The 15156-nt window shown below is 41.6% G+C and overlaps 1 protein-coding gene across 1 annotated transcript in view; it reads left to right on the top strand.

The window, feature by feature from the left end:
* Positions 1-1923: 1923 nt before the first annotated feature.
* Positions 1924-15156, top strand: part of TENM4 (teneurin transmembrane protein 4) — a 215150-nt gene continuing 201917 nt past the window's right edge. The window contains exons 1-3 of the mRNA XM_044668931.1: positions 1924-1933; positions 2459-2560; positions 10156-10350. Of these exons, the coding sequence (XP_044524866.1) occupies positions 1924-1933; positions 2459-2560; positions 10156-10350 (307 nt within the window). The remainder of the gene's footprint in view (positions 1934-2458; positions 2561-10155; positions 10351-15156) is intronic.

The raw sequence follows: 15156 nt of genomic DNA, 5'->3' as shown, positions 1-15156 counted from the left end.
GGAGAGGGGGATGACCAATTTAGAAACTATTATATCAACAAAAGTGATGAGGGCTTAAAAGAGGGTCGTTAGTCATATATTTCACACCATCTTCCTTCTCTGGCTCTGCACCCCCATAGCCAATCAATTGCTGGGTCTTGTCTATTCTTCTTCCACAACTTTGAGGAATTACACAAATTCCTTATTAGGAAGGTTCAATCGTATTTAATTCCCGTATTGAGCACGATTGCCAGGCTTGTGGCCAGCAATCAGTTAACTTCATTTTCAAGGATCCAGCGGCACTGGCCTCCTGGCCGTCCACAAATCAGACTCACCATCTCTTGGCTCCAGGGGATTTTCTGTAGCTGTCTCCCTGCCGTGGATGCTCTCCCTCCTTATCTTTGCTTCTTGCATCCTGGCTTCCTTCAAGTTTGAAATAAAATCTCAGATTTTATAAGAAGACATTCCAAACCTCTCTTAATTCTTGCGCCTTCCCTCAGTTGATTATTTCCTATTCGTCCTGTGGGTAGTTCATTTGTACATTGTTTTGGTTTTTGTCAATTTTAAGTCATGTCTGACCCTATTGGGGGTTTTCTTGCTAAGGATACTGGAGTGGTTTGCCATTTCCTTCAGGAAACTGAGGCAAAAAAGAACAGGTGACTTAATTTGTCTAAGGTCTCACAGCTAGTAAGTATCTGGAGCCAGATTTGACCTCTGGAAAACGAATCTTAAGTCCTGGAACTCTATCCATTGTGCCACCTAACTACCTTGTTTATAAATGAATTGTTCACATATTGGCTCCCCTATGAGACAGTAAATTCCTTGAGGGCAGATGCTGTCTTCTGCCTTTCTTTGTATCTTTGTATCCCCTGCCTTTAACAGTGCCTGGAACTTAATATTTATTGACCAACTAATTTACCCTCTGTGTGCCTCAGTTTCCTAATTTATGAAATGGGAATAATAATAGCATATATGTCCAAGATTGTTGAAAGATTAAAATAAAATAGCATGTATAACACTTTACAAACTTTAGTGTTAGTTAAATGCTAACTAGAATAATAATAACAACAACAATAATAATAATGATAATATTATCATTATGACTTATTAACATATTGTTATTGACACCATCCTGTGATTTTTTTTAATTAACTGCTGCCTAATTATATATGCCATCTCTCCATCTTGAGTAGTTAGGTGATGCAGTGGATAGACTGCCAGGCCCAGAGTTGGGGAGACTCCTCTTACTGAGTTCAAATCTAGCCTCAGATACTTACTAACAGATGACCCCGGGCAAGTCACTTCACCAGTTTGCCTCAATTTCCTCATTTGTCAAATGAGCAGAAGAAGGAAATGGCAAGCCATTCTAGTATCTTTGCCAAGAAAACTCTAAAAGGGGTCACAGAGGCAGACACAACTGAAAAAAAAATCAAACAAGAACCCCATCTTGGCTGTAAGCTTCCAGAGGTCAGGGCAGGTGCTGTAGATTTTCTGCATTCCTTTGAGGCAGCACAGGAGTAACTATACAAAGTGACTTCACGCCCTTTAAAACTGAATTGCTTTTGCCATAACTACATTGTTAAGCTTCTAACAAAAATAAGAATCTGCATAAATGGGGGCCATATTTCTATATGTTCCCCCAAAAAATGAAAGCAGAAGCAGTGGGGCCAGATTTTCATTCCATATATAAAAGAATTTCCAATTTATCAGAACCAACCCACAATGCTCTAGTACGTTTCAAGGTTTCCTTCTCTAGAGATAACTGAACAAAGGCTGTGTAACCACTTGTTATGGAAGCTTGAGAGGGCATTCTGTCATGCGGTGGAAGGTTGGATTAAGCAGCCTTTTAGGTCCTTCTTAAGATCCTTTGATTCAGGGAACAACTATAAAAAACAGTATATAAAATTAACAGCATATTCAATATATGATAATCAGATATACAGAATGATCAGTGGTAGAATTATTCTTTCCTTTATAAAAAAGCTTCTTTGCCTTAAGTGAGATGACTAGTGCTTTTAGAATGGAATTGGAATGAGAAAAAATAGATTTTATATATACTTTTCAAGGAATACGTTTATTTCCTAAATCAAGGCACATCTGTAATTTTAATAGTAGTAGGAATAATAATTATTATTATAATAATCAATATTAGAACTATTGGGAAATTACTTTAGCAAGGCTCAGATAGTTTCTTGATGTTTTGTAAATAAAAGAAATGCTTGTATGCTAAGCATCCTAAAGCTTGATCCGTGGTAGAAGCAGTCTACTAGAAGAACAAAAAGACTTGGAGGCTCTGCCAGTGACTTTCTGTGTAAATTCAAGGAAATCACATTCTTTCTCTGGACTCTAAGAGTTCTTTGGATAATAAAGGGCATGAACTATAAGAGGCTGCTTTTGAAGTGTTAACATCTTGTGATTCACTGTGAGTTTTCCTTTGATTTTGTGTGTGATTTGATTCTTTCTTTTATCTTTTCTCCAGAATCTGTGGATAATTGTCCAAGCAACTGTTATGGGAATGGGGATTGTGTTTCTGGGACTTGTCATTGTTTCCTCGGTTTCCTGGGTCCAGACTGTGGCAGAGGTAAGGATTCGGGCTGTATTTTGGTTATTTATTCCCATATTCCCCCAAGCAGTGACCAGCTCTAGTTTTGAAAACAGATACTAGAGGTTCTCACCTTTCTCCTTGATGTTGGGGACAAAACGACTTGATGCTCCTTTGAGATTCCTCAGTGGAATTGAAATCCGTTAGTTTTCTGGGCATTGTTTCAAAATTGATCCAAATGCCTACTACATTTGAATCAAATGAAATAATATTTGTAAAACACTCACCACATACGACTTACATGTAGTAGGTACTTAATAAATGGTTGTTCTCTTCCCATTCCCCTTCCTGTAGCCTTCTTGGGCCAAACTTCTGTATTTCCCACTGTTTTAGTTGACAGGCCTGGTGGTAGAGAAAGAGTTTCTGACTGGGAATGAAAACTAAGTTTTCTTCTTCTATAAAGTGAAGGGTTCTGAAAAATTCTTCAGTTCTCAATTCTAACATCCTTCATTTAACATTTTGGACAACTTTAATTTTTTTTCAATTAACAAAATATCTATTTTCTCCCCTTCCAACCCTCCCCCCATTGGAAAAAAATGCTTTTCTAATATATGTACATTATCCACCAAAACATACTCCCCCATTGGGTCAAAAATATCTACATCTACATATATATATATATATATATGCACACATATGCATACATTCATTCATTTATAATCTATACTCTGAATCCATCACTTCTCTGCCAGAAAAGGAATGATGTTCTATGATCTAAAGCCCTTTCCAGCTCTAATGTAATGAGTGATAAAGTGCCTTCCAGTTCTAATATCCTGCATTAATGCTACTTAAAAGATTGTGATCCAAGCCCCCTAGGCCATTGCTTTTGAGGACAATTGTCTGGCATCAGCAATGAACAAAATTCTTCTCTTCCTTAAGAGGGGAAAATCAAGTAAGGTTAGCAAAAATCAGAGAATCATAGAGTATGCAGAAAGGAATTAAGCTATAAGAAACCCAGAAAGGTAGGAAGGAGCCAGGTTATAAAGGGTTTTAAAATCCAAACTGAAGATTTTCTATTCAAACCTGGAAGTAATAGGGAGCCTAGAAGTAAGAGGGAATAATAGGGAAGTAAACAGAGTTTATAGAATGGAAAAGAAAGGGGTACCATGGTCAGACTCCCTTTAGAAGGACCAATTTGGGGCCAGCAGACCAAGAGATGGGAGATCCTGGGTTCAAATTTGGCCTTATGACACTTCTTAGACAAGTCATTTTGACCTCTGTTCCTAGCCTTTACTACTTGATGATGATGGTTTAAAACAAAAATAAAATTTGTTTAAGAAAGATCAGTTTGATAGTTGTGTAGAAGATGGACCAGAGTAGAAAGAGATTTGAGGCAGGGAGGCCAACCAGCAGACTATTGTAATAGTCTAGGCTTGAGTTGTTAAGGGTCTTAAGCATTGGCAGTGTCAGAGGACAAAGCTGGATACACATTGGGCGAGTTGCAAGGTAGGGACTTGCCAACAACAGAGGTGTCATGATGGGAGGTGCCTGTTCAATTATTGTTGTGCTTTTTTTTAGACCTCTTTCTGAGTGGTCATCCAGAGGTTGTTAAGTCCTTTCTGAGAGTCATCATCCAGAGGGTCTTTAAGTCCTCTCTGAGGGCCATCATCCAGAGGGTCATTAAGTCCTTTCTGAGAGTCATCATCTGGAAGGTCTTTAAGTCCTCTCTGAGGGCCATCATCCAGAGAGTCTTTAAGTCCTCTCTGAGGGCCATCATCCAGAGGGTTTTAAGTCCTTTCTCAGGGTTGTTGCCATCCATAAATGGGTGAATGAAGCAGCCTTAGATTTCCTGTTAACTAAGGGACACCCCTTGAAAAGCTGCCCCATTCTCTCACCAGGCAGACAGTTTATGTGATCCTGGGCTGAGTGATGGGCTCTTGTCAGGAAGCGTACGAGTTCCACTCTCTCCTCGTGTGGTCTGAGCAGCTCACAGTGATTATTCTCTGTCTTGGTACAAGGAGGGCCTGTGGGCCTGTCTGCTCCCTCTTTTCAGAACCAGCAGGCCCCATTATTCACTGGATAGATGACAACTTGAGCACACTCAATTGAAAAAATGACAGATGGGGCTGGGACAGAGGGCTGTTTGGTTTTTTTGCATAACCCCCTCCTCTCTCCACCCCTGGTCCTCCCCAATGTGTATCTTGCAGAAGTGAATGTTCTCTAAGATGGTCCAGAGAATAAATACATGATAAGAAATGCTCGCTCCTGTATTTATAGGGTACAAAGCACTTTCCTCACAGCAGTCCTCTGAGGTGGGCTGTACAAGCGTGAGGAGGAAAATGAGGCCAAAGGCAGACAAGTTATTTGTCCAATGTCACACAGCCCCTCGAGGCAAGGCAAGTCGAGTCCCAGAAGCAATAAGCTTTCTATTAAACCATATTGCCTCAAGCTGCATCTATAGTAATAGTTTCCTTTATTAATATCTCCCATTCCATAGTCTATAAGGTAGCACAGTGGATAGATGACTGAACTTGAATTGAGGAAGATCTGAGTTCCAATCCAGCATCAGATACATACTAGCTGTGTGACTAGGCAAGTCAGTTCATCAATGTCTTCCTCAGTTTCTTCATCTGTAAAATGGGGATAATCATTATCTAATAAGAGCTAATATATCTCTTACCTCCCAGGGTCATTGTGAGGATAAAATGATATATTTGTGAATCTTAAGTTGCTTAATCACTTTGGACTCTTCATGGCCTATATGGGGATTTTCTTGGCAAAGATACTAGACTGGTTTGCTGGTTCATTTTACAGATGAGAAAACGGAGGCAAATAAGATTGAATGATTTGCCCAGGGTGCCACAGCTAGTCAGAGCCTGAGGCCAGATTTGAACTCAGGAAGGGGAGTCTTCTGCTCTCCAGGCCCAGGCAATATCCACTGTGCCACCTCTCTTCCCCCGCAAATCAACCCACCAGTGGGGGAAGAGTGCCAGCCTGATGGAGGAACATTCTAGAACAAGAAAGATACAAAACTTATCTAGCAAAATGTGGGCATTTGGAAGGTGCCCTCTCTGGGACCTCTGAAGCCAACATAACAATACAATGGTGAAATGTCAAAGCTTGGAATCCAACCCAGATCTCCTGACTCAAAGTAGAGTATAAAGGAGTAAATCATAGAAATATTAAAGAATCTGAGAAGGTAGAACATTGAAACAAAACAGAATGTAAGAACTGGAAGGGACCTTAGAACATGGGATGTTAGATCTTGAAGGGACATTGGAGCAAAAATTCTTAGAATCAAGAATGTAGAATTTTTTTTAAGCTCATACTTTTTTTTCTTAGAGTTAATGTTAAGTATTGGTTCCTGGTCAGAAGAATAAGGACTAGGCCTCTGTTAATGAACCTATGGCACATGTGCCAGAGCATGCCAGAGGGCAGCTCCCCTCCCCTTCTCCATGTGCCTGAGGACATTTCTCATATTTCCTGCTCCTCTGCCCAGCAGCCAATGGGAGCGCTTCCTCCCTCTCCTGTGGTGGGGGTGGTGGTGGCGGTGGTGGTACAGCTCACATACTGCATGAAGGTTGCAGTTTGGGCACTCAGTCTCTAAAAGGTTCACCATCACTTAGCTAGGCAATGGGGGTTAAATGATTCCACTAAGCTCCCTAGCTACCCTATAAATTTTTTTCAACCCTTACCTTCTGTTATAGTATTGATGAGTATGAATTCTAAGTATCAATGAGTATGAATTCTAAAAGTATCAATGAGTATGAAATTCTAAAAGTATCAATGAGTATGAATTCTAAGTATCAATGAGTATGAATTCTAAAAGTATCAGTNAGTATCAATGAGTATGAATTCTAAGTATCAATGAGTATGAATTCTAAAAGTATCAGTGAGTATGAATTCTAAAAGTATCAGTGAGTATGAATTCTAAGTATCAGTGAGTATGAATTCTAAGACAGAAGAGCAGCAAAGGCTAGGCAATGGGGATTTTAAGTGACTCTCCCAGGGTCACACAGGAAGTGTTTGAGATTAGGACCCAAGTCCTCCCAACTCCAGGACTGACTCTCTATGCTCTCCATGACTCTCTACTGACTCTCTATGACTCAGCTATGCCACTGAACTGCCCCTAGGGTGTAGAATTTTAAAACACGAATGTAGAGTTGAAAGAGACCGTCCAGCCCAACCCCTTTGTTTTACAGAGAAGGAAACGGAGGCCAGAAGAGTTGAAGTGGGATCAACATTGGTTTGGGTTCTAGTGGACTTCAGCATTAATTCTCACTGAGTGCCACAGAGCCAGTCACTCTCCTAGGTTTCATCATCCATAAAGCAATGTTCCTTGGACAAGGCAGGCCCTAATGTCCCTTCTTGCTCTAAAACTCTTGATTTTTTCCTGCGGTTTCTATTCCTATAGTCTGAAACAGAGTTTCTGATGCCCAGCCAGGCACGGGGATGTGGGGAGATTACCAGCTGTGAGTGCTTTAAAAAAAGAAAGGTTGGGGAGGGCTGGGGGCGAGGAGGAAGGATGTGTCGGGAGTAGAGAAGAGTCATTCCTTCTAACAAGAATTACTGTCTCATCCCATATGTACTTAAAGTTAAGAGTCATGTATAAAATGGCCTTATTGTATCAAGGCAAGAATAGTGGGCACTTTGAGCACAATGCAATATCATTTATTTTTATATAGTGTCCTCTATCTGGATGATCACAAAACCCTTTAGAGTAAGAGATAGAATGGAAAGATAATGCTCCAAAGAGCTGAGTTGGGTACGGCTCCTCTTAGAAAGGGAAATGATATATGATGTTTTTGTGCAAGAACGAAGGGAAGGGAGAGCGGAAATGGGCAGAGGTGAAGGAGTCGACAGAGAGAGAGATGCCCGAGGTTCGGTGCGACGGAAAAATGCTAGTGACAGTCTGAGTGTCTCCTATTAATATAGTACTTTAGAGTTTACAGAGCATTTTCCTCACTCTAACTCTAAGAAATAAGTAGTTGTAAGTATTATTACCCCCATTTTACAGATAAAGCAAATGAGGCTGAGAGAAGATTATGATATCCTTGATTTAGCCTTGGGAGAAACCTTAGAACCCATCCCATCCATCCCTGATTTTACAAAGGTGTGATTTTAACCAGGTTCTCTAATTGTACCATGCATTTATGAGAGAAGAGGATAGAATAGAACAGAAGAGAACAGAATATAATATGACATAACATAATATAATATAGTAAAGTATGGTATAATAAGATAATATAAAATATAACAAACCAATACAATGTAATTAATATAATATTAGTATAATATAGTATGATATAATTAATATAATAGAAAATATATAATACAATATAATTAGTATAATATAGTATAATATAGTGTGATATAATTAATATAATAGAAAATATAATAATGCAATATAATTGATGTAATTGATATTGTATAATAATGATAATAATCATAGGGGCAACTAAGTGGCTTAGTGGTTTGAGAGCTAGGCCTAGAGGCAGACAGCCCTGGGTTCAGATTTAGCTTCACAGACTTCCTGTTTACTCTGGGCAAGTCACTTAATCCCTATAGTCTAGCTCTTAAGGCTCTTCTGCCTTGGATCCAACATGCAGTATTCATTCTAAAACAGAAGATAAGGGTTTAAAAAAAAAAAGAGGGCATTCCTCTTGCTATTCTCTATAGCTGCCTTCCCTTTTTTGAGGGCAGAATTATCATATCATCCTTAAGTACTTAAGTGACTTAAGGAAGACTTACCCATGGCCATACCCCTGGTAAGGTCTCCTGACTTGAGAGTCCAACACAAGGAGGAAACACTGTCATGGGAGACCAGAGGTTTCCCTAGGAGGTTGGAATTGGGGTTGGATCTTGAATCCTATTAGGAATAATCTAGCAAAATTCAGGTCTGAGTTCAAATTCAGCCTTAGGCACTTACTAGCTATGTGATCCTAGGCAGGTCATTTAACTCCTGTTGTTCTCCATTTCCTCATCTCTAAAATAGGAATATAATCATCCCTCCTTCCCAGGATTGTTGGAAAGATCAAATGGGATAAAAATTGTAAAGTACTTTGCACAGTGCTGGGGACAGCAGAGGCACTTTAGTGAAAGCTTATTCTGTCCTTCCCATTTATCCTTCCCACTCTGTGATTTCAACATAAAGGGCATGTTATAGAATATACACATCATATTCATTATATAATATATGTAGTATAACATACATATAATATACACACCATATTCCTTACATACTATACATACACAATATAGGTTCTATAACATGTTTTATAATACATACAATATACACTATATTATATATATGTATCTATGCATTTCACACATGTATGTAGATCCATCTGTGGGTGTAGAAACACACATGGATGCCTCTACATGGTCTTTGTCAGGATGTGCATGTGTGTGGTTTGCAGATGGGGGTACCCACGTGTCAACACATACATGCAGAGGCACACGCTCCCCATCTTCCTCCTGAGAATATGCATCCTATTAGGACAGGCTGATTCCTTTTTACGTGTGTCCTCAGTGTCTGGCACAGAGGAGGCGCTTACTAAGGATTGTGGGTGACTGACACTCTACCGTGTCTAGTACCCTAATCCATTGTCTACACGCTGAGAATATTGTCTTCTTCCCAGCCACCCCCTTTCCTAGATCATTAACTCCTTTAGGGGAGGCACGCTGCCATTTTTCCAGTTAGACCTCCCACACTGGATGAAATTCATAAATAAATATCTAAGGAATGGCTCCTTTTTTTAAAAGCCCTTCCCTTCTGTTTTAGAATCTATACTAAGTACAGGTTCCAAGGCAGAAGAGCAGGAAGGGCCAGGCAAATGGGGTGAAGGGACAGTTTACAAGCTGGCTCTCTCACAGCAGCCATACAAGATAGGGACTATAAGCATCGTTATACCCAATGGACAAAAGAAGAAACTGAGGTTCAGAGAGGTGAGGTGACTTGACTGTAGTTGTGAATGAAGCCCAGTTCTCCCTGCTCCATGGCTCTCTCCAGGATGTTCACTCTTCCTTCCTGGAAAGTGGCCTCTGGGGAGACGGGGATGAGCCCAGGGCAAAGAAGAGAAAGTGGAACATAGCAGGGAGAGGGGTCTGTTGACCTGAACAAAGCCAGGCTGAGCCTGGGATGACAGGGGGCAGAGAAAAGGACAATATTTACGAATGAGAAAGGAAAGGAGGAGAAGGGCACAAACGGCTCCGTTCTGGCTAGGCAGCTAGCTATTCTCTAGCGTCTGAAGGGTTGTCATGTGAGAAAATGCTCTGACCCAAGAGCAGAGGGTTGGGGCTTGGGAGGAAGTGGCCTAGAAGTCAATTTCAGAGTGACATCATGATTCCTTAGTCTGGGAGGAGATGGGGCACTAGCTTGGGAGGAAGTGGCCTAGAAGTCAATTTCAGAGTGACGTCATGATTCCTTAATCTGGGAGGAGATGGGGCACTAGCTTGGGAGGAAGTGTAAGCCCATTGGCCAGAGACAGGAATTCCGCTGGTGGGAGTAGAACTTGGAGGGGCCTGTGGGCTTAGATGAGATGCTCCCCCCAAGAGCCCATGGCACTGTGGGAAATTCTTCTGGAAAAGCCATTCCAGAATTGATGGTACATTCCTCATGTGTTCCTCCACAGCCTCCTGCCCTGTGCTTTGCAGCGGAAATGGACAGTACATGAAAGGGAGGTGTCTGTGCCACAGTGGCTGGAAAGGCGCCGAGTGCGATGTGCCCACTAACCAGTGCATTGATGTGGCCTGCAGCAACCGAGGCACCTGCATCATGGGGACCTGCATTTGCAATCCAGGCTACAAGGGAGAGAGCTGCGAAGAAGGTAATAGAACCTGTAACTCCTCCATCCTCTTGGAGCCTGTTCTCCTGCATTGGCCACTTTGCTGAGCCTGGGGGGACAGGCATGGCGATGATAATAGGATGGCCTTGATGGTAGACCCCTGCATTAGGTAGTAATTATGCCCATTTTACAGATGAAAACATGGAAGCTCAGAGAAACAAAAGGGTCTTGTTTATGATTACATAACTAGCAAGAGGTGAAACTGTGGTTCAGACCTAAAGCTTCCAAATTCAGGTTTCTTTTTTTTTTCCCAGTAAACTCCAGCTGATGGATGATCCATAGGGGATCTGTCACCTTTGTTGAACTCTTCCTCAATCTAAATGATGTCCTTCCATTAATTGCATTGTCAGATCTGAAACAAAGAAGAGCAGACTAGAAACTGAGCTTATGGGAACTGGCAGGTGATGGTTCCTACTGAAAAGGCTATTAGGTTCTCCACATTCTAGGTTTAGAGTTTTTGCCTCTACCCTGATGTCTGACTATGAGAAGGGAGAATCTTAGAACTGATGGAGACCAAAAAGGACAGATCCTCAAATCTCTCACTCAGCAAATGAATCATTTTTCCATCACCCCTGTAAAGGAAACATTTATTTTTTCTTAAATACCTGCTTAAGCCCATAGCATGGTCTGTTGATCAAGGAATGGCATTTGAAATGAAGAACACCTGAGTTCAGGGGCAGCTGGGTGGCTCAGTGGATCGAAAGCCAGGCCTAGAGACAGGAGATCCTGGGTTCAAATGTGACCTCAGATTCTTCCTATCTGGGTGACCCTGGCCAAATCACTTAACCCCCATTGCCTACCCCTTGATTCTCTTCTGCCTTGGAACCAATGCATAGTATTGATTCTAAGATGGAAGATAAGGGTCTAAAAGTGAAGATTTTTTTAAAAGAACACCTGGGTTCAAAAACTGGTACCAGATATGACCTGGTGATGTGACCCTGGACAGGCCCCTTAACCCCCATCCCCTAGCCTTAGAACCAATATATAGTATTGATTCCAAGATGGAAAGTAAAGGTTTAAAAAAAAAAAACAAACCTAGCTTTACTGTCAACTGCCATGGGTCAGTCAGCATTTCTGGGCCTCTCATTCCTTTATGCACAAATGAAGGTCTTGGATGAGATCTGAGGTCCCATGTTCAGCTGATAATCTCCACGGATGGGGCTCCCTGATTCACCAGAGGGACTATTCAGAACTGACTTTCAAGGTTATAATCTGCTCTTCTAGGACTGAAAACTCCAGAGAAGATGCCAACCTGCATTGGGAACAGGAGTTTCCTCAGCCAGGAGTTTCCTATCCCAGTCCCTCTGGTTACTCCTATTGGATCCTATAAACTGGTTCACATGGTTTTTGTTTCTCTCACTGCAAAAGAGTAATATTCTCATTAAGCTCCTTCTTAAAGTTTGGGAAGGATGAATCATTGTCTGAAAAAGCATTCCCAATTCCCTGGAGCTGAGCTAAAGTACAAATTCCAAGAATTATTGTATTTATGTCTCTTTGGGTGCATTAACTTCAGTTGGAATCCCAGGTGAGCATCTGATGGAAGCTCTTGGGCCCCTTTTAATCATGAACTTTTTTCTCCCCCCCAAGACACATGTGGAGGGAGCCTCTGGCTTCATGGCTTTCATCTGCTTCCCCTTATCACCATGTTCTCTTCAGGTGGAAACACTGAGAAAGAGCCACAAAGAGAACAAGATTTCCATTGTGGCCCGGGCGCCATTTTCCCCCCTACCCTATACTTGCCTTTCACAGGCAGGACAAAATTCATATCGCCACAAATAAACTAAAACAATGCAGTGTGGAAAATCTACGGGTTATTTATGGGGGTGGGGGAGAAATCTAATAAAAATCTTTGATTTACATTATTTCTTTGAAAAGAAGTGTTTTTCCTTCTTGATTTCTTTTCTGAGTAGGGCCATCTGGTATTGATTCTTCCTATTATTTCTCCATTTCTTTGGTGCAGCTTGGTTGCGTTTTCTTGTTTATAATGGGTTTTCATGTGCAGCTCCCTCTTTCTCCGCCCCCACTTCATCCCCCTTGAGTGAGTTCAAGGATGTTTATAAAACATCAGCTAACAAGCTTATGCAGTTTTAGCTTCTCTCTGTTCTGAACTTTACTACCCTGTGTTTTATAAGGCCTGGATGGTGCCAGCAGGACTTTGAGGGGTATGAGGGGGGAGGAGAGAAGGAGACAAGAACAAATTTAGGCCCTTGGCAGTGAAAAATGAGATGTGGCTCTTGGGGTACTGAATAGGGCCTAATAACTTATGTGACCAATGGAGCATGAAGCACATTGGGGAGAGGGTAGTGTTTGCAGGCCCATGATCCTTACCGCATGATTTATCGAAAAGGGCCACACTGCTGCCAAAAGTTCCACTTTCAAGAGCAGAAAAGCGGCCATTTGGCACAGCTTCCGAGAGAAAGAAAATGAGACTCACCTCCAAATAGGTCCATCCCACTGGATCACACCACAAAGCCATGCCCTTCCCTTTCCTTTGAGGCTTTGGCCAAGCCATAGTTCCATAGAATTCAAGGCTGGAAGGATCATGGGATCATAGGTTCTCAGCTCTTTGAAGACAAGGCTTGTTTTGTTTTTATCTTTCTATTCCCAGGCCCTAGTGGAATGCCTGGAAACATCCTCAGTTGCATAACAAATGCTTATTAAATTGAGTTAGAAGGCGCCTTAGAGATCATCAAATCTTAAAGATGACCCCAAAGAGGTTTGATCACTTAACCAAAGTCACATAACATATAGAGGCAGTATTTGCTTCAAAATCTTCTTTACTTGAGGGGCAGCTGGGTAGCTCAGTGGAGTGAGAGTCAGGCCTAGAGACAGGAGGTCCTAGGTTCAAACCCGGCCTCAGCCACTTCCCAGCTGTGTGACCCTGGGCAAGTCACTTGACCCCCATTGCCCACCCTTACCAATCTTCCACCTATGAGACAATACACCGAAGTACAAGGGTTTAAAAAAAATCTTCTTTACTTGAAATCCAGGGTTCATTCTGGTTGGATGCTTCTCAAGGGACTTTAGAGTACCTAGTCTAACCATCCCATTTTTACAGATAAGCAAACTGAGGCTCAGAATTCAAGGAGCTTCTGAGAATCACACAATTGAGTGGAAAGGCTAAGATTCTGACTGAGCTTCTTTAATCCTAAATCAAGTGTTCTTTTCACTTTCACCACCCCCAGAATGCTCATTTTATAGATTTTATAGCTCATAGGATAGAACTTGCCCAGGGTCACTCAGTCAGCAATTGGCAGAGATCATAGGTTGTCAAAGGTCTCCCCACTCCCAGGGGAGTGTGTCTTTGCATAGGCAAAGAAATATGTTTTTAATATCATAAAAGTATCCATCTAATATTGAAAGCGATATTGCTGTTACTATGAACAGTGTTTTACTGGTTCTACTGGACCCCCTTGGTTCTAAAGCATTGTCCTTAAAGCTGCCCAGGGTTTTAGAGGGAATCTCCAGTGCTGTACCCCTGAAGACTCTAGGCCAGCTTTTTACCAGTGAATCTTTTGAAAAGTTTCATTTTCAGCATGAAAAACGACTCTGGGGATGCTGATAAATAGGGTGTTCTGACATGCACATGCCCGTTGTCCCTGGCCCATCTGCTAACCCTTGGCACTGCAGCAGAGAGCCCCTCGAGCTGCCTTCTCTCTAGTTGGAAGCCCCCCCTTTAAAACTTAACCTTCTCCCCATCTCCCTGCCCCACAGTCCACTGCATTGCCAAGCCGACCTTCAGAAGAGATGATTAATTGCTTCGAGGTAGCTTCCTGTCAGTAACTTGGTGATCTTTGTCCCCTGCTCAAACCATCTGCTGAGAACCTAGAAGGCTGTTTGCCTGTGTCCCAGCCCTTTTCGTGCTTATTAAGACTGAGCAAGACCAGGGGCCGGGGCTCCCAGGGACTCCTGTTCAAACTGGTACCCTAGCTCCCAGCTCACTAATAGTAGAGATTTATAGACTCATCCAGCCGAGTATCTCAGGATAATCCAAGGTTGCTCCAGCGGAGAGCAGGGGGCCAGGAACTCACAGAAAGGCAAATACCTTCACATGCCTCACCACAGTAATTGCAAAGTTCTTTGCTGTCAAGTTGGACGGCTCACTGGATCCAGGGAATTAACAGAGTAACTTAATGCGCCCACATTTTCCTTCCTGGACTCTAGAATCTGAAACGGGTCACTCATTTATTTTTTTGTTGTTGTTCCTCAAAAAATTGCTAGAGTGGCCAAGAGGTCATTCTTGAAGAATTATTCTGTTCTCTGTAGGGACATCCAGAAAAAGGATTCTCTGTCTTCTGGTTTTTGTTGTTGTTGTTTTAATTCTCTCCATTGGCCTCTTCTTTTTCCCTCCGTTTTATTTTTCTTTGCTATTTTTTCTCTCATCCATCTGAAAGACATTACTCAGGGATCTCCTGCTTGAATAAGCTGGTGCATTTCTGAAGTAAGTCCAGAGGAACTGAACTTGAATCTCAGCCCTGCGCCTTAACTCACCAGTGTGTGATCTTGGGCAAAATTACTTCACATATACTGCTAGCCTCATTTTGGTCACTTGTAAAATAAGAGGTTCTGATTACAAATCAGAATATATATATATATATATATATATATACACATACATATATATACACATACATATATATACACATACATATATATACACACATATATATATATACATACATGTCAGTATAGGCCAGTAGGCACACATATATAGGCCTATATATAGGCCTATATATATATATGTATATAGGCCTATATATATATATAGGCCTATATACATATATATAT

This window comes from Gracilinanus agilis, chromosome 3 (genome assembly GCF_016433145.1).
Source record: "Gracilinanus agilis isolate LMUSP501 chromosome 3, AgileGrace, whole genome shotgun sequence".
NCBI classification, from domain to species: Eukaryota; Metazoa; Chordata; class Mammalia; order Didelphimorphia; family Didelphidae; genus Gracilinanus; species Gracilinanus agilis.
Note: the sequence above shows the minus strand (reverse complement) of the source record. Positions and strands in the feature narration are given on the sequence as shown.